This window comes from Salvelinus namaycush, chromosome 27, assembly GCF_016432855.1.
Source record: "Salvelinus namaycush isolate Seneca chromosome 27, SaNama_1.0, whole genome shotgun sequence".
NCBI classification, from domain to species: Eukaryota; Metazoa; Chordata; class Actinopteri; order Salmoniformes; family Salmonidae; genus Salvelinus; species Salvelinus namaycush.
The window spans coordinates 13547240-13567735 of NC_052333.1; the positions used below are offsets into that span (position 1 = coordinate 13547240).

General features: G+C 44.2%; 1 protein-coding gene across 3 annotated transcripts in view; it reads right to left on the minus strand.

The window, feature by feature from the left end:
- The window catches only part of mpp6b (membrane protein, palmitoylated 6b (MAGUK p55 subfamily member 6)), an 81105-nt gene that overhangs the window by 1940 nt on the left and 58669 nt on the right, over positions 1 to 20496 (minus strand). For 2 of the 3 annotated variants that reach the window (XM_038965897.1, XM_038965895.1), the window contains 9 exons: positions 16123 to 16241; positions 15009 to 15161; positions 5472 to 5624; positions 5026 to 5253; positions 3244 to 3375; positions 1308 to 1404; positions 905 to 973; positions 530 to 691; positions 41 to 243 (listed from right to left, as the gene is read on the minus strand). In XM_038965897.1, the coding sequence (XP_038821825.1) occupies positions 41 to 243; positions 530 to 691; positions 905 to 973; positions 1308 to 1404; positions 3244 to 3375; positions 5026 to 5253; positions 5472 to 5624; positions 15009 to 15161; positions 16123 to 16239 (1314 nt within the window). In that variant the 5' untranslated portion in view covers positions 16240 to 16241. The remainder of the gene's footprint in view (positions 1 to 40; positions 244 to 529; positions 692 to 904; positions 974 to 1307; positions 1405 to 3243; positions 3376 to 5025; positions 5254 to 5471; positions 5625 to 15008; positions 15162 to 16122; positions 16242 to 20496) is intronic. The other variant, XM_038965896.1, reaches the window with a different exon arrangement.

A 20496-nucleotide genomic window follows, 5' to 3' on the forward strand; every position in this document is an offset into this window, starting at 1 on the left:
AATGCACTTTAAATAAAGTTTGATTTGATTTGATTGTGACCTGTGGGTTGACGTCCAGGATGCAGGTGCGCCCCGTGTCCACCACCTCGTGGATGGAGTCCATCTTGGTTCCGTAGAGGTTCCCGTCGTACTCGCCGTGCTCTAGGTAGCCGCCCGCCTTCACGTCCGCCTCCATCTCCGTCCGCGTCACAAACCGGTACGACTTACCGTCCAGCTCATCGTCACGGGGACGCCGGGAGGTGACTGAGGGAGGAGCAGGGCGGGAGGAGAGACAAGAAGAGAAAAAGGGTTAGAGAGAAGAGAAAGGGATGTGGGAGAGAGATGGAGAAAGAATGAACAGGAATGTAAGAAGAACAGTGGAGCAACGGGGAAGATCACGAGACAAGCTGACTTAAAGCAGCCAAATTAAACGTACTCCAAGGGGTTCTGTCTGTTCAGACAGTGTCCTGAGAGTACAGTGGGCCATTAGGTTCTAGAGGGGGGTTCTAGAATAGAAATAGAATTGGAACGGTATGGGTTCTAGACTCACAGGGGATGGTGGTTCCGAAGCATGTTGGGTTAAGGACCACCAGTCGGTTCTTGAGGCTGCGTCGGCCCACCCCCTGGGCTCCAATCAGAACCAGAGTCTTCCTCTGGAATGGGGGCATCTTGGCCACCTCCTCATAGATTTGCAGCTCGTGCCTGTCAAACTCTGCTCTCAGCCAATCACAGAGAGGAACACACAAGAGTAAGCCAATCACAGAGGAGAATGTAGTGTTGTCAGTCAATAAAAGAAGGGAATGTGGATGTAAAATGCGGATTAGTAAATGAGGGAACTACACAGTCAGGAAGCCCCAGCACAAGACCAATTAGAAGAATGAGCCATGACAGTATCAGCCAATGAGAGACGAGTATGAATGCTCACCTGCATTCCTGGCCGTTAGATACATCATCTTTTTCTTCTTCTTTCCAGTTATCGTACCGCACAGGATCCCTGTTGCATACACAAACACACATATTCACACATCAATACAGGTGAAAGCGTCTTCCCTATCTGTCTTTGCATCCGAAGGCCAGAAGGGGGCACCATAACCCATTCTATGGAGCGCTACTGAATAATTATCTCATGACCTCATTGCCCTCAGCCTGGCAGGCAAGGCTACCTCACAGTGGCAGACCAACTAAACAATTCAAAGTAACTGCTCTCCACTGATTCAAATCCAAGCAGTCACTGGCTCATTATGTAAAAGGTCCACTCAAAGTTGCCAGTCAGCTCAGTTTAGCTCATCTAGCTGAGAATGGAGCTAGGAGGCAAAGTCAAGCCGTACCTGAGCCATCAAAATCTCTTGGGACGAAGGCTTTCCTCTTCTCCTCCAGGAACTGACTGGGGATCAGTCCAGTGGCTCCACCAACCACATGACACGCCTATCACAGGAGAGCACACCAGACATTAGAACAACTGTCTCACCCAACCAGTAGAAACCAGTAAACAACCAGTAGAAAACCAGTAGAAGTTACAAACCAATAAAAAACCAGTAGAAATCAGTAGAAGTTACAAACCAATATGAAACCAGTAGAAATCAGTAAAGTTACAAACCAATATAAAACCAGTAGAAATCAGTAGAAGTTACAAACCAATATAAAACCAGTAGAAATCAGTAGAAGTTACAAACCAATATTAAACCAGTAGAAATCAGTAAAGTTACAAACCAATATAAACCAGTAGAAATCAGTAGAAGTTACAAACCAATATAAAACCAGTAGAAATCAGTAAAGTTACAAACCAATATAAAACCAGTAGAAGTTACAAACCAATAAACAACCAGTAGAAATCAGTAAAGTTACAAACCAATATAAACCAGTAGAAATCAGTAGAAGTTACAAACCAATATTAAACCAGTAGAAATCAGTAAAGTTACAAACCAATATAAAACCAGTAGAAGTTACAAACCAATAAACAACCAGTAGAAAACCAGTAGAAGTTACAAACCAATAAAAAACCAGTAGAAATCAGTAGAAGTTACAAACCAATATGAAACCAGTAGAAATCAGTAAAGTTACAAACCAATATAAAACCAGTAGAAATCAGTAGAAGTTACAAACCAATATAAAACCAGTAGAAATCAGTAGAAGTTACAAACCAATATAAAACCAGTAGAAATCAGTAGAAGTTACAAACCAATATAAAACCAGTAGAAATCAGTAGAAGTTACAAACCAATATAAAACCAGTAGAAATCAGTAGAAGTTACAAACCAATATAAAACCAGTAGAAATCAGTAGAAGTTACAAACCAATATAAAACCAGTAGAAATCAGTAGAAGTTACAAACCAATATAAAACCAGTAGAAATCAGTAGAAGTTACAAACCAATATAAAACCAGTAGAAATCAGTAGAAGTTACAAACCAATATAAAACCAGTAGATATCAGTAGAAGTTACAAACCAATATAAAACCAGTAGAAATCAGTAGAAGTTACAAACCAATATAAAACCAGTAGAATTTACAAACCAATATAAAACCAGTAGAAATCAGTAGAAGTTACAAACCAATATAAAACCAGCAGAGACCCGTAGAAACCAGTAGAAGTTACAAACCAATATTAAACCAGTAGAAACCAGTAGAAGTTACAAACCAATATTAAACCAGTAGAAACCAGTAGAAGTTACAAACCAATATACAACTAGTGGAAATCAGTAGAAGTTACAAACCAATATAAAACCAGTAGAAATCAGTAAAGTTACAAACCAATATTAAACCAGTAGAAATCAGTAGAAGTTACAAACCAATATAAAACCAGTAGAAATCAGTAAAGTTACAAACCAATATAAAACCAGTAGAAATCAGTAGAAGTTACAACCCAATATAAAACCAGTAGAAATCAGTAGAAGTTACAAACCAATATAAAACCAGTAGAAATCAGTAGAAGTTACAAACCAATATAAAACCAGTAGAAATCAGTAGAAGTTACAAACCAATATAAAACCAGTAGAATTTACAAACCAATATAAAACCAGTAGAAACCAGTAGAAGTTACAAACCAATATAAAACCAGCAGAGACCCGTAGAAACCAGTAGAAGTTACAAACCAATATTAAACCAGTAGAAACCAGTAGAAGTTACAAACCAATATTAAACCAGTAGAAACCAGTAGAAGTTACAAACCAATATTAAACCAGTAGAAGTTACAAACCAATATTAAACCAGTAGAAACCAGTACAAAACAGATGTATTGTTGTTGTTGAGGATCACCACCATCATCACCTGCCACCAGTTGGGGTCCTCCCTGTTGACGATCTGAAGGAGGTCCCCCCTCTTGAAGCCAATCCCCGCCTCTCGGCACGGGATCAGATGGTCATTTGCTGGATCGTAGTCAAAGTGGGGTTGCACGTACACCTGAGAAAAGGGAGGTTTGATGTTAATCAAAGGTGATTCGACAACCAAACTATAACTATATACAGTCAATATAGTGTTTTCCTACACACAACAGCTAGGTAGATAAGGTTAGTGGAAGGATTAGTGTTTTCCTACACACAACAGCTAGGTAGATAAGGTTAGTGGAAGGATTAGTGTTTTCCTACACACAACAGCTAGGTAGATAAGGTTAGTGGAAGGATTAGTGTTTTCCTACACACAACAGCTAGGTAGATAAGGTTAGTGGAAGGATTAGTGTTTTCCTACACACAACAGCTAGGTAGATAAGGTTAGTGGAAGGATTAGTGTTTTCCTACACACAACAGCTAGGTAGATAAGGTTAGTGGAAGGATTAGTGTTTTCCTACACACAACAGCTAGGTAGATAAGGTTAGTGGAAGGATTAGTGTTTTGAAGTGTTAGAGAAGTTTGGGTTCAAAGCAGCACTAAGTGCATATTTATACTGCACACACACACACACACACACACACACACACACACACACACACACACACACACACACACACACACACACACACACACACACACACACACACACACACACACACACACACACACACACACACACACACACACACACACGAGATATCTAGTGCAGGACAGACTACAGGCGTTCACATCCTGCCAACAGAGGTTTTTGCCAAGAGAGGTGCGTGGTCTGGGCACTGTCAGCTTACACTGGCAGCCAGACAGAAACACTGGAACAAGATCCAGACTGGATGTGTGTGTGTGTGACATTTGAGATAGTGTGTGTGAGTATGTACAGTGTTGGTGTGTGTGTCTGTTCAGTAAGAGCATGCATGTGTGTGTTCGTATGTGTCAGTTGGTGTGTGTGTTTCAGTTGGTGTGTGTGTGTGTGTGTGTGTGTGTGTGTGCTTGTCTGCACTACTTGTAGAGCAGGTGTCAGGATAGATGTGAGTGTGTGTACAGTGCATATGTGTGTGTGAGCATGCATGCCAGAGTACAGTAATTGTTTCATGTGTGTGTGTGTCTGTGTGTGTGTGTTTTTCTGTGTGTCTGGGTCTATGTGCATGCCGGCGTATGAGCGTGTGTGTGTCTGTACGTGTCTACGTTTGTGTGTGTGTGTGTGTGTGTGTGTCTCCCTGGCCCAGATATCATGTGGAGGGTTATTAATAGGGCTCTCAGCCAGGGTTCAGATTCCAGAGCAGTGCATTCTGGGACAGCCCCAGGACTCACTTCACCACCAGTCCCCCACCACCACCACCAAACATCTGCAGCTGTTACACAGCCAAATAGGAGCAGTCTGTGAGTGTGTGTGTCTGTGTGTGGACCTGCATGATTATATCCATTCATGTGGCTGTTTAAGTGATGGAGTATGTGTGACGGGTGAGAAAGAAAGAGAGAGAGAGAGGGAGAGGGAGAGAGAGTGAGAGAGAGAGAGGGAGAGGGGGAGACGGGGAGAGCGAGAGAGAGAGAGATAGAGAGAGAGGGAGGGATAGGGGGAGAGAGGGAGAGAGAGAGAGAGAGAGAGAGAGAGAGAGAGAGAGAGAGAGAGAGAGAGCATGAATGCTTGAGTGTGAGAGGGCACACGTGTACGTCCATGTGTGTGTCCCTGCATGTGCTGTGTTTGTATGAGCATGTGTGTGTGTACCTGTGGTGGGGCGGGTGCATCTCTATAACTAGGCAGTATCTTCAGAGTGATTCCTCCGCTGCAGTCCTTCAGCATCTCCTGCAGCTCAGTGGGGTTGTTCCCTACGTCCCGCCCATTCACTTCCTTTATGATGTCACCCACGTGCAGCAGACCCTGCCTGTCAATCATTCCTCCGTGGAGGATCCTAGCGATGACCAGCTCCTCCTTCTCCACTCTGAACGTCACTCCCTGAGAGAGGGAAGGAGCAGATAGATGGTCAATGAAATCCTTGCAGAGATGCAGAAACACACACACACACACACACACACACACACACACACACACACACACACACACACACACACACACACACACACACACACACACACACACACACACACACACACACACACACACTCTCTCTCTCTCTCCATCTCTCTCCCACACTCACTCTCACACTCGCTCACCAGTGGTTCTCCAGCCTTCTTGCGGATGCCGATCATGCGTACAGCATCGGCCTGCATCATAGAACTGTTCCCCAGCTCTTCATTAAACAGCTCCGCTGGGGGCACGGCCTCATAGCACTTAGAGGCTACCATGTCGTGGGCCTCAAGGAGCGACTGAGAGGGAGAGAGAGAGATGGGGAGAGGGGGATAGAAAGGGATGGAGAGAGGAGGATGGAGAGATGGGGAGAGGGGGTATGGAGAGATAGAGAGAGGGGGAGAGAGGGGGATGGAGAAATGGAGAGAGATAGAGAGAGGGGGATGAGAGATGGAGAGAGAGGGGGATGGAGAGATGGAGAGAGCGGTAGAGATAGAGAGAAGGGGAGAGATATAGAGAGGGGGAGAGATAGAGAGAGGGGGATGGAGAGATGGGGAGAGTGAGGGGGATGGAGAGATGGGGAGAGTGAGGGGGATGGAGAGATGGAGAGAGCGGTAGAGATAGAGAGAAGGGGAGAGATATAGAGAGGGGGAGAGATAGAGAGAGGGGGATGGAGAGATGGGGAGAGAGGGGGATGGAGAGATGGGTAGAGATAGAGAGAAGGGGAGAGATAGAGAGAGGGGGATGGAGAGATGGGGAGAGAGGGGGATGGAGAGATGGAGAGAGCGGTAGAGAGATGGAGATAGAGGGAGAGAAAGAGAGAGTGAAAGGGAATGAGCAGAAGGGAAGGATGAGAAACATAAGGATGAGAAGGAAGTAAAATGGGAAGAGTAGAGAAACATTTGTCACATGTGCAGAATACAACAGGTGTAGACTTACAGTGAAATGCTTACTTACAAGCCCTTAACCAACAATGTCGTTTTAAGAAAAATGTGTTAAGTAAAAAATTGATAAGTGAAAAAAAAAGAAAAAAGTAACAAATAATTAAAGAGCAGCAGTAAAATAACAATAGCGAGGCTATATACAGGGGGTACCGGTACAGAGTCAATGTGCAGGGGCACCGGTTAGTCGAGGTAATTGAGGTAATATGTACATGTAGGATGAGTGGAATCCGCAGTACAGGTTGTTATTGTTTTGTTGATGAAGCAGAGCTGGGGAGCATCAAGGATAAAAATTGCAGTACATATGCTGCTGTTCTATCACACATGCAATGATGTCAGAGGAAAAATAATCTGGGTCCCTTGTTTCCAGTCTTTGTTGTTGTAATATCACAAACGGACGTGGCAATTTGACTATTAACAGTATCAATCTCTTTTCTGTTCTTCCTGTGCCATCCAAATTTGTGCATAGCCTATTGGTCAAGTTACCAGGTTGTTAGCTAGCTAGGTAACATGACTAAACAAGGTTGTTTGCTATCTAACCACCAATTAGCGGCCTGCGAGTGGTTTATGAAATGATATAAAATGTGTATGAATTGTGGTAGAAAAAGGAAAGGTAGCTCCGGTAATAGGGTGCATAACTGTTGAATGTTTTGGGGGCGAAAGATAGGCAGTTTTCTGTGATGTAAAGGTGCATGACTGTCACTGTGCTCTGTTATGGCACTGATTCAGAGCGGTTGGCTTAAGACATGAAATTAAGACATTTCAGTTGAATGCATTCAGTTGTACAACTGACTAGGTATCCCATTTTCCCTTCCCTCAGAGGCTGCGTGACAGCGAAGACAAACTGTCCTGTGCTCTTGGTTCTAACAGGCTGCTAGCTGCTCCAATAATTAGAAACAAACGCGACAACAGAAGACTCATAAGTGTCTTCACACCCCAGCTCCTCATCACGGCTGAAATAACTGATGGAGAAAAAGCGGAGAGAAGCAGGTGACGGCTAGTAGGGGACGGGGCTGGCTGATCACAGCTGTCACGTGATATTGGATGAAGCACTCTGATATGACATATCTGACATCACGCTCTGAACTCTGTTTGATATCAGATCAAATGTTATTTATCACATGCTTCGTAAACAAGAGGTGTAGACTAACAGTGAAATGCTTACTTACGGGCCCTTCCTAACTAAAATAATAGAAATAATAGAAAAATAATAATAAATACACAATGAGTAACGATAACATGGCTATATAGAGGGAGTACCAGTACCGAGTCCATGTGCAGGGGTACGAGGTCATTGAGGTAGATATGTACATATAACTAGGAATAAGTGACTGATAATAAACAGTAGCAGAAGCGTATGTGTCAAAAAAGTTAGTGCAAAAAGAGTCAATTCAGAGAGTTAAATAGTTAACTAAATATCTACCAGGCTTAACTATTTAGCAGTCTCATGGCTGGGGGTAGAAGCTGTTCAGGGTCCTTTGGTACCCTGGAGTCGTTGACAATTTTCAGGACCTTTCTCTGACACCGCCTGGTATAGAGGTCAGCGCATGCTCGGAGTACGCATCATGGAAATATGTCAGGCCTTGTGAATGTTAACCATGTTTAAAGGTCTTACGCACACTGGCTACGGAGAGTATGATCACACAGTCGTCCGGAACAGCTGGTGCTCTCATGCATGGTTCAGTCTTGCTTGAATCGAAGCGAGCAGAGAAGGCATTTAGCTCGTCTGGTAGGCTCACATCATTGGGCAGCTCACGGCTGGGTTTCCCTTTGTACTCTGTGATAGTTTGCAAGCCCTGTCACATCTGACGAGTGTCAGAACCAGGTAGTAGGCTTCGATCTTAGTACTGTATTAACACTTTTCCTGTTTGATGGTTTGTCGGAGGGCGTAACGGTCTTATTAGCATCCGGGTTAGTGTCCCACTCTTTGAAAGCGGCAGCTATAGCCTTTAGCTCAGTGTGGATGTTGCCTGTAATCCATGGCTTATGGTTGGGATATGTAATGTGCATTCAAAAATAAATAAATAAATATGCATTTACATAAGTATTCAGACTCTTTGCTATGAGACTCGAAATTGAGCTCAGGTGCATCCTGTTTCCATTGATCATCCTTGAGATGTTTCTACAACTTGATTGGAGTCCACCTGTGGTAAATCACTTTCGTATCGTTTGAGGTTCCTAAAGATTGGAAAGCTGCCGCGGTCATCCCCTCTTCAAAGGGGGTGACACTCTAGACCCAAACTGTTACAGACATATATCCATCCTGCCATGCCTTTCTAAAGTCTTTGAAAGCCAAGATAACAAACAGATCACTGACCATTTCGAATCCCACCATACCTTCTCCGCTGTGCAAGCCGGTTTCCGAACTGGTCACGGGTGCACCTCAGCCACGCTCAATGTACTAAATTATATCATAACCGGCAGACTCAACAACCTTGGTTTCTCAAATGACTGCCTCGCCTGGTTCACCAACTACTTCTCAGACAGAGTTCAGTGTGTCAAATCAGAGGGCCTGTTGTTCGGACCTCTGGCAGTCTCTATGGGGGTACCACAGGGTTCAATTCTCGGGCCGACTCTTTTCTCTGTATATATCAACGATGTCGCTCTTGCTGTGGGTGATTCCTTGATCACCTCTACGCAGACAACACCATTCTGTATACATCTGGCCCTTCTTTGGACACTGTCTTAACAAACCTACAAACAAGCTTCAATGCCATACAACACTCCCTCCGTGGCCTCCAACTGCTCTTAAATGCTAGTAAAACTAAATACATGCTCGTTAAACGATCTCGTTAAACGATCGCTGCCCGCACCCGCCCGCCCAACTAGCATCACTACTCTGGACGGTTCTGACTTAGAATATGTGGACAACTACAAATACCTAGGTGTCTGGCTAGACTGTAAACTCTCCTTCCAGACTCACATTAACCATCTCCAATCCAAAGTTAAATCTAGAATAGGCTTCCTATTTCGCCATGTCATTTACAAAATAGCCTCCAACACTCTACTCAGCAAACTGGATGCAGTCTATCACAGTGCCATCCGTTTTGTCACCAAAGCCCCTTATACCACCCACCACTGCGACCTGTATGCTCTCATCGGCTGGCCCTCGCTACATATTTGTCGCCAAACCCACTGGCTCCAGGTCATCTATAAGTCTTTGCAGGTAAAGCTCCAGCAGGTATATCTCACTGGTCATCCCCAAAGCCAACACCTTCTTTGGCCGCCTTTCCTTCCATTTCTCTGCTGCCAATGACTGGAACGAATTGCAAAAATCACTGAAGTTGGAGACTTATATCTCCCTCACTAACTTTAAGCATCAGCTATCTGAGCAGCTTACCGATCGCTGCAGCTGTACACAGCCCATCTGTAAATAGCCCATCCAACTACCTACCTCATCCCCATATTGTTTTTATTTACTTTTTTGCACACCAGTATTTCTACTTGCACATCATAATCTGCACATCTATCACTCCAGTGTAATTTGCTAAATTGTAATTACTTCGCTACTATGGCCTATTTATTGCCTTACCTCCTTACTCCATTTGCACACACTGTATATAGATTTTTCTATTGTGTTATTGACTGTACTTTTGTTTATCCCACGTGTAACTCTGTTGTTGTTTTTTGTCGCACTGCTTTGCTTTATCTTGGCCAGGTCGCAGTTGTAAATGAGAACTTGTTCTCAACTGGCCTACCTGGTTAAATAAAGGTGATAAAATATATATATAATAATAATAATAATAATTCAATTGATTGGACATGATTTTGAAGGGCACCCACCTGTCTATATAAGGTCCTACAGTTGACAGTGCACTTCAGAGCTAAAACCAAGCCATGACGTCAAAGGAATGGTCCGTAGAGCTCCGAGACAGGATTGTGTCGAGGGGGAAGAGTACCAAAAATTTCTGCAGCATTGAAGGTCCCCAAGAAGATAGTGGCCTCCATCATTCTTAAATGGAAAAAGTTTGGAACAACCAAGACTCTTCCTAGAGCTGGCCGCCTGGCTAAACTGAGCAATTGGGGGAGATGGACCTTGGTCAGGGAGGTGACCAAGAACCCGAAGGTCACTCTGACAGACATCCATATTTTCTCTGTGGAGATGGGAGAACCTTCCAGAAGGACAACCATCTCTGCAGCACTCCACCAACCAGGCCTTTATTGTAGATTGGCCAAATGGAAGCCACTCCTCAATAAAAGGCACATGACAGCCCACTTGGAGTTTGTCAAAAGGCACCTAAAGGACTCTCAGACCATGAGAAACAAGATTCTCTGATGAAACCAAGATTGAACCCTTTGGCCTGAATGCCAATCGTCATGTCTGGAGGAAACCTGGCACCATCCCTACGGTGAAGCATGGTGGTGGAAGCATCATGCCGTGGTTATGTTTTTCAGCGGCAGGGACTGGGAGACTAGTCAGGATTTAGGGGAAGATGAACAGAGCAAAGTACAAAGAACCTTGATGAAAACCTGCTCCAGAGAGCTCAGGACCTCAGACTGGGGTGAAGGTTCACCTTCAAACACGCCAACGTGTCTAAGCATACAGCCAAAACAACGCAGGAGTGGCTTCGGGACAAGTCTCAATGTCCTTGAGTGGCCGATCGAACATCTCTAAAGAGACCTGAAAATACTTGTGCAGCGACGCTCCCCATCCAACCTGTCAGCTTGAGAGGATCTGCAGAGAAGAATGGGAGAAACTACCCAAATACAGGTGTGCCAAGCTTGTAGTGTCATACCCAAGAAGACTCAATACTGTAATCACTGCCAAAGGTGCTTCAACAAAGTATTGAGTAAAGGGTTTGAATACTTATGTAAATATTATATTTCAGTTTCTTTTTAAATATAAATTTGCAAAAATATCGAAAATCTTTTTTTGCTTTGTCATTATGGGGTATTGTGTGTAGATTCATGAGATTTTTTAAATATTTTTAATACATTTTGGATTAAGGCTGTAACGCAACAAAATATGGAAAAAGTGAAGGGGGCTGAGTACTTTCCGAATGCACTGTACGTACTGTGGGGATGACGTCGTTGATGCACTTATTAATGAAGCCAGTGACTGATATGGTAAACTCCTCAATGCCATCGGATGAATCCCAGAACATACTCCAGTCTGTGATAGCGAAACAGTCCTGTAGATTAGCATCCGCTTTATCGGACCATTTACGTATTGCGTGCGTTACTGGTACTTCCTGTTTTGAGTTTTTGCTTGTAAGCAGGAATCAGGAGGATATAACGTGTAGGGGTGCATTCTGTGCTCAGTCAATGGTTTCGATATGAGAAACAGACCCCCTTCCCAGCCACAAACCTTTTTCTTCGGATCTACACGATTCACGTGGATGGCCTATTGAGCTCAAAATGGCGAATATCACCGAAAAGCGAAGGGTTTGCATCCCTGATTAAGGATTCCAGATTTAAGCTCACTGTCAAGTAATCACTTTCCCCATCTCCCTGTCACAGTCTCTCTCTCGCGCTCCAGCTTCTCTCTCAGTAGGTCATCAAAGTCTTATCTTTGAGCTGATAGCATGCATGCATCTGATTGAAGCAAAGATATTCCCTACTCAAAGATATAAATCCTATTGGTCCACACTCTGAAAAGCCCTGTTAGTCCTCTGATAGGTCCATGGATGTAGGAGGTCAGTATTCTAGGGGAGGTTTTGATCCTTTCATAACAGGAGTTGAGATGAATACATGTATAGAATCGTTTCTGTACTAAAATAGAACCATCAACATTGAAAAACATCATGCAATGTTCAGCACATCTTTTGCCCAAGGGTTAGGACTGTCCCAGACCCCAAAAAAATCTTAGTTGGCCGAAAGTCGTCTGTTCTTTCGACCAATCGATTGGTCAACCTTTGTTTACGTGTATTTTTCCATATATAGACACACCTTATGTGTTTAAATAAAATCAGCTATATGCATTGAGCTTGTCTGACGCTTTAAGCTTACTGTTTGATGAAATAACATACAAATGACTCAAGAGGGAGCCAGAGATCTAGATAACCAGAAGAAAAAAACCTTAACCTGACCATCCTCCTCTCGCTCCTGCTGGCTTTCGCAGATTCTGCAGTTACTCTCCTGAAGTTGCCGGTAATAGGCGAGGAGTTGGCAACCTTTCTCATGTGGAATGCCAATTTATCTTACCGTTTCTACCGATCTGCATGCCAGATGTTTCATTTAATTTATAAATGTCTTCGTATTTCAAAATTATTGTCATGTGGTTAATGAAAATTATCTCCAAATCTAAAGTAAAATCATAACAACATAAAAAGTAACATCTATTCTAATTGCCAACTATGTAAAAATAGCCTACATAAAGCCAACAAACATTGCAGCCTGCAGGTAAAAAATATCCTGATGGGCCTCCCTGGTTCGAGTCCAAGCTCTGTCGCAGCCGGCCGCGACCAGGAGACCCATGGGGTGGTGCACAATTGGCCCAGCGTTGTCCGAATTAAGCGGGCATTGTGTCAAGAAGGAGTGTTTCTTGGTTGGGTTGTGTTTCAGAGGACGCATGGCTCTCGAACTTCGCCTCTCCCGAGTCCATGCAGGAGTTGCAGCGATGAGACAAGACTGTAACTACCAATTGGATACAACGAAATTGGGGAGAAAAAGGGGTAAAAAAAATAAAACTAAATAATAATTAAAGAATATCCTGATCAAAATAAATATCCTGTAAATCACATTGGCTATGCATGGCCTGTCTGCAACGAACATGAAACGTATCAACTACCAAATTGGGTCAGGCTTGAGCTAGCAAACTTGCAGCATTGTATAAAATATTCTGGGTTCTCAGAGTTTCCTGTAGCAGTGAGCTCGGGACAGACACTGCTGTAGGCTATTTGATCAAGGGATACAAGGTCCTCAGGTAGGCCTGTTTTACGATGTTTCCACTGAATCAGAGAACGACATTTTTCCCTTTCATGCTGAGTGGTTATCGAAAGGGAGAGAGATGTAAAGATTTTAAAATACATTGAGGAACTATTGTCATTCTCAATGGATTTAAAAACAGAAGTTGTTTGCTTGCTGTTTGAGGTGAAGAAAGCATTCCTTTGAGAAGCTCCACAGCTCATTAGTGGTGGTGCATTAAGCCAATCAGAAATACTATCAGATTCCCAAACGGGCACATTTATATGCCTACATTTGCGCGCGGGCCAGGCAGCTTATAGACCTACTTGTATGCGTAATCAGGTGCGTGTCCTTACTCAACATTGACAGGAGCACTCTAAACAAAAGACAATTACTAAATTGACAAAACTTGTAAATGGAATGAAATAAACCAAAACCTGTTTCTGCGCTCTGCAAACAAGGTGTCCACTCCGACAACGTGACAACAACGTGACAACAAGGTGTCCACTCCGACAACGAGACAACAACGTGACAACAACGTGACAACAAGGTGTCCACTCCGACAACGAGACAACAACGTGACAACAACGTGACAACAAGGTGTCCACTCCGACAACGTGACAACAACGTGACAACAAGGTGTCCACTCCGACAACGTGACAACAACGTGACAACAAGGTGTCCACTCCGACAACGAGACAACAACGTGACAACAACGTGACAACAACGTGACAACAACGTGTCCACTCCGACAACGTGACAACAACGTGTCCACTCCGACAACGTGACAACAACGTGACAACAAGGTGTCCACTCCGACAACGAGACAACAACGTGACAACAACGTGTCCACTCCGACAACGAAAACAGTAAACGACTGGAATAATAACATATTGAATGCATTAACAGAAATGACTGGAACCAAACAAACATTATAGATTACAAATGATAGGAATTCATGTTAAATGTACTACTGGAGATTATATGTAATGGGGACTTGATAGACACTAACAGTCAAACGCAAACAATTCCCACAACGAAGTTACGAAACAATGAATGTGCACAAATTGCCGGGAGAGAACGAATTCTGGAGAGACGTGCATTTTAGCCACACTGCCCTTCTGCTCGGACTTTGGCATCTCCGCAATGTATTAGTTCACTAAGATGGGCGTGAATCAGACAGGTGTCTCGTGTGCCATAAAAATGGATATATTCGCCTACTGCTCGATTAAATAAAATCTTGGTCGACCAAAAAATCGTTAAGTCAACGAATTGGCGTCAGCCCTACCAAGGGTAGTCGAAAATTCTACCTGCTAGATATACACTGAGACATAGACTGACCAGGTAAATCCTGGTCAAAGCTATGATCCGTTATTGATGTCACTTGTTGATGTCACAATCAGTGTAGATGAAGGGGAGGAGACAGGTTTTTTAAGGATTTTTAAGCCTTGACACAACTGAGACATGGATTGTGTATGTGTGCCATTCAGAGGGTGAATGGGCAAGACAAAATATTTGTGCCTTTGAACGGAGTATGGTAGTAAGTGCCAGCCGCACCGGTTTGTGTCAAGAATGGTCCACCTACCAATCGGACATTGGACATCCAGCCAACTTGACATAACTGTGGGAAGCATTGGAGTCAACAAAGGCCAGCATCCCTGTGGAATGTTTTCAACACCTTGTAGAGTCCATGCACCCGACGAATAGAGGGGGGTGCAACTCGATATTAGGAAGGTGTTCTTAATGTTTTGTACACTCAGCGTATATCCATATTGCTCATAGCCCATGCTTTCAGATTAACAAGAAGAACCAAGGTATAAAGGCTATGGGGTCAGTTCTGAATGTAGGCCATTATCATCAACTATAACCTTTAACCTTAGTGACTGGGTTACGCACCTGGAAATGGGGCTCCTGGAGGATTCGGGAGAGTTCCGCTGCGCTGTCATCACGGACGCTGAGGGCAGTGATGTCACCCAAGATGTCTGTGACCAGCTCTATATTGTTGTCCTGCACCGCCTCCAGCCTCAAGTCCTCCAATCGCTCGTGGGCCTGCAGGGGTCAGAGGTGAAAAGTTATGGGGTCACATACTGTACAGACATGGGAGGAAGTTGTACAATGGTAGATAGCCATTGTTGTGTGTGGTTACTGCCTTTTGTGGCACTGGTGTCAGTAAGTTGAGTTGTTGAGTGAGGGTTCTGTGGTTGTATTGTGATGAGGAAGTCAAACTCATCTCTCAATCTTTTTCGCTCTCTCCCCCCTCTCTCTTTCTCTCTCTTTGTCTCTCTTTGTCTGTCAGTGGAGTGACAAACACTCTCCTACTTGCCCAGAATGACCATTATGGCGGCAAGCCAATGCTGAGTAATTCAGGGCAGGAGATCACCCCAGTGGTCAGAGTATCAGTCTGTGAAGGCACTGGGAGAGCTGCTGGCACTTATCCTCCTGACATCATCTTGTCTAGCAGTGACAGACCTCACCAAGGGCTGAATATGAATATGTCAAATCAGTGCACGTATATAGGTTAGAATGAGCTTGTGTGTGTGTGTGTGTGTGTGTGTGTATCATTGGGACCATCAGGGTACCTGAGGGGGGTGGGGGGGGGGGGCTGTTATGTATTAGTACACTGATAGATTACTACCTTAGCGAGGAGCACGCTGTTGCCTGCCAGCCTGTGATCAGTTTGTGAGTCATTCTCAGTTTGTGAGTCAGTCTCAGTGTGGGAGTCATTCTCAGTGTGGGAGTCATTCTCAGTGTGGGAGTCAGTCTCAGTGTGGGAGTCAGTCTCAGTGTGGGAGTCAGTCTCAGTGTGGGAGTCAGTCTCAGTGTGGGAGTCAGTCTCAGTGTGGGAGTCAGTCTCAGTGTGGGAGTCAGTCTCTGTGTGTGAGTCAGTCTCTGTGTGTGAGTCAGTCTCTGTGTGTGAGTCAGTCTCTGTGTGTGAGTCAGTCTCTGTGTGTGAGTCAGTCTCTGTGTGTGAGTCAGTCTCTGTGTGTTCTCCCCTATGTGTATCTGCTACCTTGGAGAGTGACCGTACAATGGGACTCTCCATGATTCCTCTGAGGAAGATGAGGTCGATGTCTTTGGCCCCCGTGGAGGTGGGCAGCTCCCCCAGGTTATCCAACACCTGCTGCATCGCTGTGGGGGGAAAGGAGAGGGGAGAGAGAGAGAGCGGGGAGAGGGAGAGAGTGGTGGAGAGAGGAAGGGAAAGAGAGAGGGGAGGGAGAGAGAGAGGTGTTAGTTACTGTAGATATGGAAAACAGAGATAAAGGGAGTGAGGAAGTCACACTGTAGATCAGCGATGAACGACTGCCGGCCCCGCCTCCCTTTTGTATGCCAGCTGATACATTTCCCCATAATTACAAATGTTTAGGAACTCAGTCGGGGTCTCAACTTACTGTTGAGTTAGAATAGTAGAATACACAAGGTGCAATTTCGAAATGTGGTCGTGCATCAGCAGTTTCTCTCTTGTTATGTCAGTCACTGATAATCACTCAATTAGCCATGTCAGCCATTTATTTTTAGATTGGTGAATTAGTCTAGCGGCTAGCTGCCTAAACTTGTAGTAATCATGGTCGAATTACCGACCGGAGAGCCCCCCACTGTCGCTCTCACCCAGATATCAAATATCATATTAAAAACTGCAAACATTTCTCTCCACCCTATGGTAAAATGTGTAGAATTGCAGGAGATTAGCTGTAAAACTGGTAATTTCTCTCTCCGCACCATGGCAAAATTTGTAGAATTGCATGAAATTAGCTATAAAAGTGCAAAACCTTCTCTCTGCTCCATGGCAATGTGTAGAATTACACCAAACGTAATTTAAACTGTAACATCTTCTCTCCATCACATGGCAAAACATGTAGAACTGCAGGAAATGACCTCTAAAACCACTGTCAAGAGAAGGGCCGCTAAAATGTTTTGCTCGCAAGGTGACAAAATTTCGCTTAGGACCCCCAAAAGGCTAGGGCCGGCGATGACTGCATGTGTGGGTATGGATGTGGGTAAACAGACCCGCGGGACACTGCGACCCCTCATGAGGAGTTCAGATTTTTTGCGGCCATGACTATAGTTTATTCACTTTACTTCAGTGTAGTTCTATAGACCAGTCCCATTCACTGCAGTTGATACTGTATATCTGTTAGATTAATTTAATTCCCATGTGTTCGTTAACCAATTCAATTATAACAAAGCAAACACTCTGTCCGTTTCTAAGAATTTGTAAGGTTCTTATTTGCATAAAATAGACAAAGACCAGTCTCCAAATTAATCAATAGCGTTTATTCTCGAGAGCTCTGACGTGCATATACAAAACCGTTCTTTTTATCCCTTCTATTAAACTAACGCACATACATACACACTATATTTGGATTATCCCCTGAAGTCTCACCACAGTTTATTACCACTCAGCTGACAGTTCCAGTCCCCCCCAGATACGGGAAACCTGGAGGGGCTCTCCCTGTCTTATCATAGCTCTCCAGAGTTATAGCTGGGTCGGTTCAAACATAGGTTAATGATCCACTTTGTTTTCTTTAGGCACACACATACCTTCCTCTCTTCCCAGGTACATGCTACATAACCTCTTTCTTATGAACTAACATTATTTATCAATACAGAAAAACAGGGTAGAATTCAATTAGTTATAGTTAAATGTATACATCATTTATTCACTATTCATAAAATTCATAACAATATCACAGTAATCAAAACTGTGCAATTCTGTCAGACAAAAGAGTGCCTAAAAAATAAAACATGGACACAAAAATCAGTTTCTCTTCAGTTTCTCTGTAGTTTGGTTTCGAGCTGAAGCTCATCCATCTGCCCTTGTAAATGAGACAATCAATATCTAACAGATTTTTATCCCACAAGTTCTTCAATGAAATAATACTTAAATCCAGAAGTCCACTAGACAGAATGGTTTGATACGTTTACATCTTCTTTCTAATTATATACATTTCAGTCCCGTCCTGAGATGAAGACTCCTCTGACCCTGTTGTACTGACAAGGAGAGAGGTGTAGACTAGGCAGGCATCAGGGAGCTAGGAACTTAAACCTAGGGTCTCACTGCCGCTGTAATACACTTACAGCCCTGTGGAGGTGTGTGTGTGTGTGTGTGTGTGTGTGTGTGTGCGTGTGTGTGTGCATGTGCATATTCATATGTAAAGCCATGAAGAAAATGACACCCTCACATTTTCTCCTCCAATCTCTCTCTCCTTCTACCCGTCTCTCTCTCCTTCTACCCGTCTCTCTCTCCTTCTACCCGTCTCTCTCTCCTTCTACCCGTCCGTCTCTCTCTCCTTCTACCCGTCCGTCTCTCTCTCCTTCTACCCGTCCGTCTCTCTCTCCTTCTACCCGTCTCTCTCTCCATCTACCCGTCTCTCTCTCCATCTATCCGTCTCTCTCTCCATCTATCCGTCTCTCTCCTTCTACCCGTCTCGCTCTCCTTCTACCCGTCTCGCTCTCCTTCTACCCGTCTCGCTCTCCTTCTAGCCGTCTCGCTCTCCTTCTAGCCGTCTCGCTCTCCTTCTAGCCGTCTCGCTCTCCTTCTAGCCGTCTCGCTCTCCTTCTAGCCGTCTCGCTCTCCTTCTAGCCGTCTCGCTCTCCTTCTAGCCGTCTCGCTCTCCTTCTAGCCGTCTCGCTCTCCTTCTAGCCGTCTCGCTCTCCTTCTAGCCGTCTCGCTCTCCTTCTAGCCGTCTCGCTCTCCTTCTAGCCGTCTCTCTCTCCTTCTAGCCGTCTCTCTCTCCTTCTAGCCGTCTCTCTCTCCTTCTAGCCGTCTCTCTCTCCTTCTACCCGTCTCTCTCTCCTTCTACCCGTCCCTCTCTCCTACCTGTCCCTCTCTCCTACCTGTCCCTCTCTCCTACCTGTCCCTCTCTCCTTCTACCCGTCTCTCTCTCCTTCTACCCGTCTCTCTCTCCTTCTACCCGTCTCTCTCTCCTTCTACCCGTCTCTCTCTCCTTCTACCCGTCTCTCTCTCCTTCTACCCGTCTCTCTCTCCTTCTACCCGTCTCTCTCTCCTTCTACCCGTCTCTCTCTCCTTCTACCCGTCTCTCTCTCCTTCTACCCGTCTCTCTCTCCTTCTACCCGTCTCTCTCTCCTTCTACCCGTCTCTCTCTCCTTCTACCCGTCTCTCTCCTTCTACCCGTCTCTCCCTCGTTTCCCTTGCTACACTTGCGCTACGGTCTTGGCTATAGTATAATACAATAATATAAGTATGATAATATATTAATATCCTCGCTAGTGGCTAGCCTAGTGGTTAGAGTGTTGGGCCAGTAACCGAAAGGTTGCTGGATCGAATCCCCAAGCTGACAAGGTAAAAAACTCTTATTCAACAAGTGAGGTAGATAATATACAAAAGTGAAATAAACAATAAAAATGAACAGTAGACATTACACTCACCGAAGTTCCAAAAGAATAAAGACATTACAAATGTAATATTGTGTATATATACAGTGGTGTAACGATTTGCAAATGGTTAAAGTAATAAAAAAAATATATAAAAAAAATAAACATAAATACATTTGGCAGGAAGTCAGGAAGTGCAGCTCAGTTTCCCTCCTCATTTTGTGAGCAGTGTGCACATAGCCTGTCTTCTCTTGAGAGCCAGGTCTGCCTACGGTGGCCTTTCTCAATAGCATGGCTATGCTCACTGAGTCTGTACATAGTCAAAGCTTTCCTTAAGTTTAGGTCAGTCACAGTGGTCAGGTATTCTGCCACTGTGTACTCTCTGTTTAGGGCCAAATAGCATTCTAGTTTGCTCTGTTTTTTTGTTAATTCTTTCAAATGTGTCAAGTAATTATCTTTTTGTTTTCTCATGATTTAGTTAGGTCTAATTGTGTTGCTGTCCTGGGGCTCTGTGGGGTCTGTTTGTGATTGTGAACAGAGCCCCAGGACCAGCTTGCTTAGGGGACTCTTCTCCAGGTTCATCTCTCTGTAGGTGACGGCTTTGCTATGGAAGGTTTGGGAATCGCTTCCTTTTAGGTGGTTGAAGAATTTAACGGCTCTTTTCTGGATTTTGATCATTAGCGGGTATCGGCCTAATTCTGCTCTGCATGCATTATTTGGTGTTTTACGTTGTACACGGAGGATATTTTTGCAGAATTCTGCATGCAGTCTCAATTTGGTGTTTGTCCCAGTTTGTGAATTATTGGTTGGTGAGCGGACGCCAGACCTCACAACCATAAAGGGCAATGGGTTCTATAACTGATTCAAGTATTTTTTTGCCAGATCCTAATTGGTATGTCAAATTTTATGTTCCTTTTGATGAAATAGAAGGCCCTTCTTGCCTTGTCTCTCAGATCGTTCACAGCTTTGTGGAAGTTACCTGTGGCACTGATGTTTAGGCCAAGGTATGTATACTTTTTTGTGTGCTCTAGGGCAACGGTGTCTAGATGGA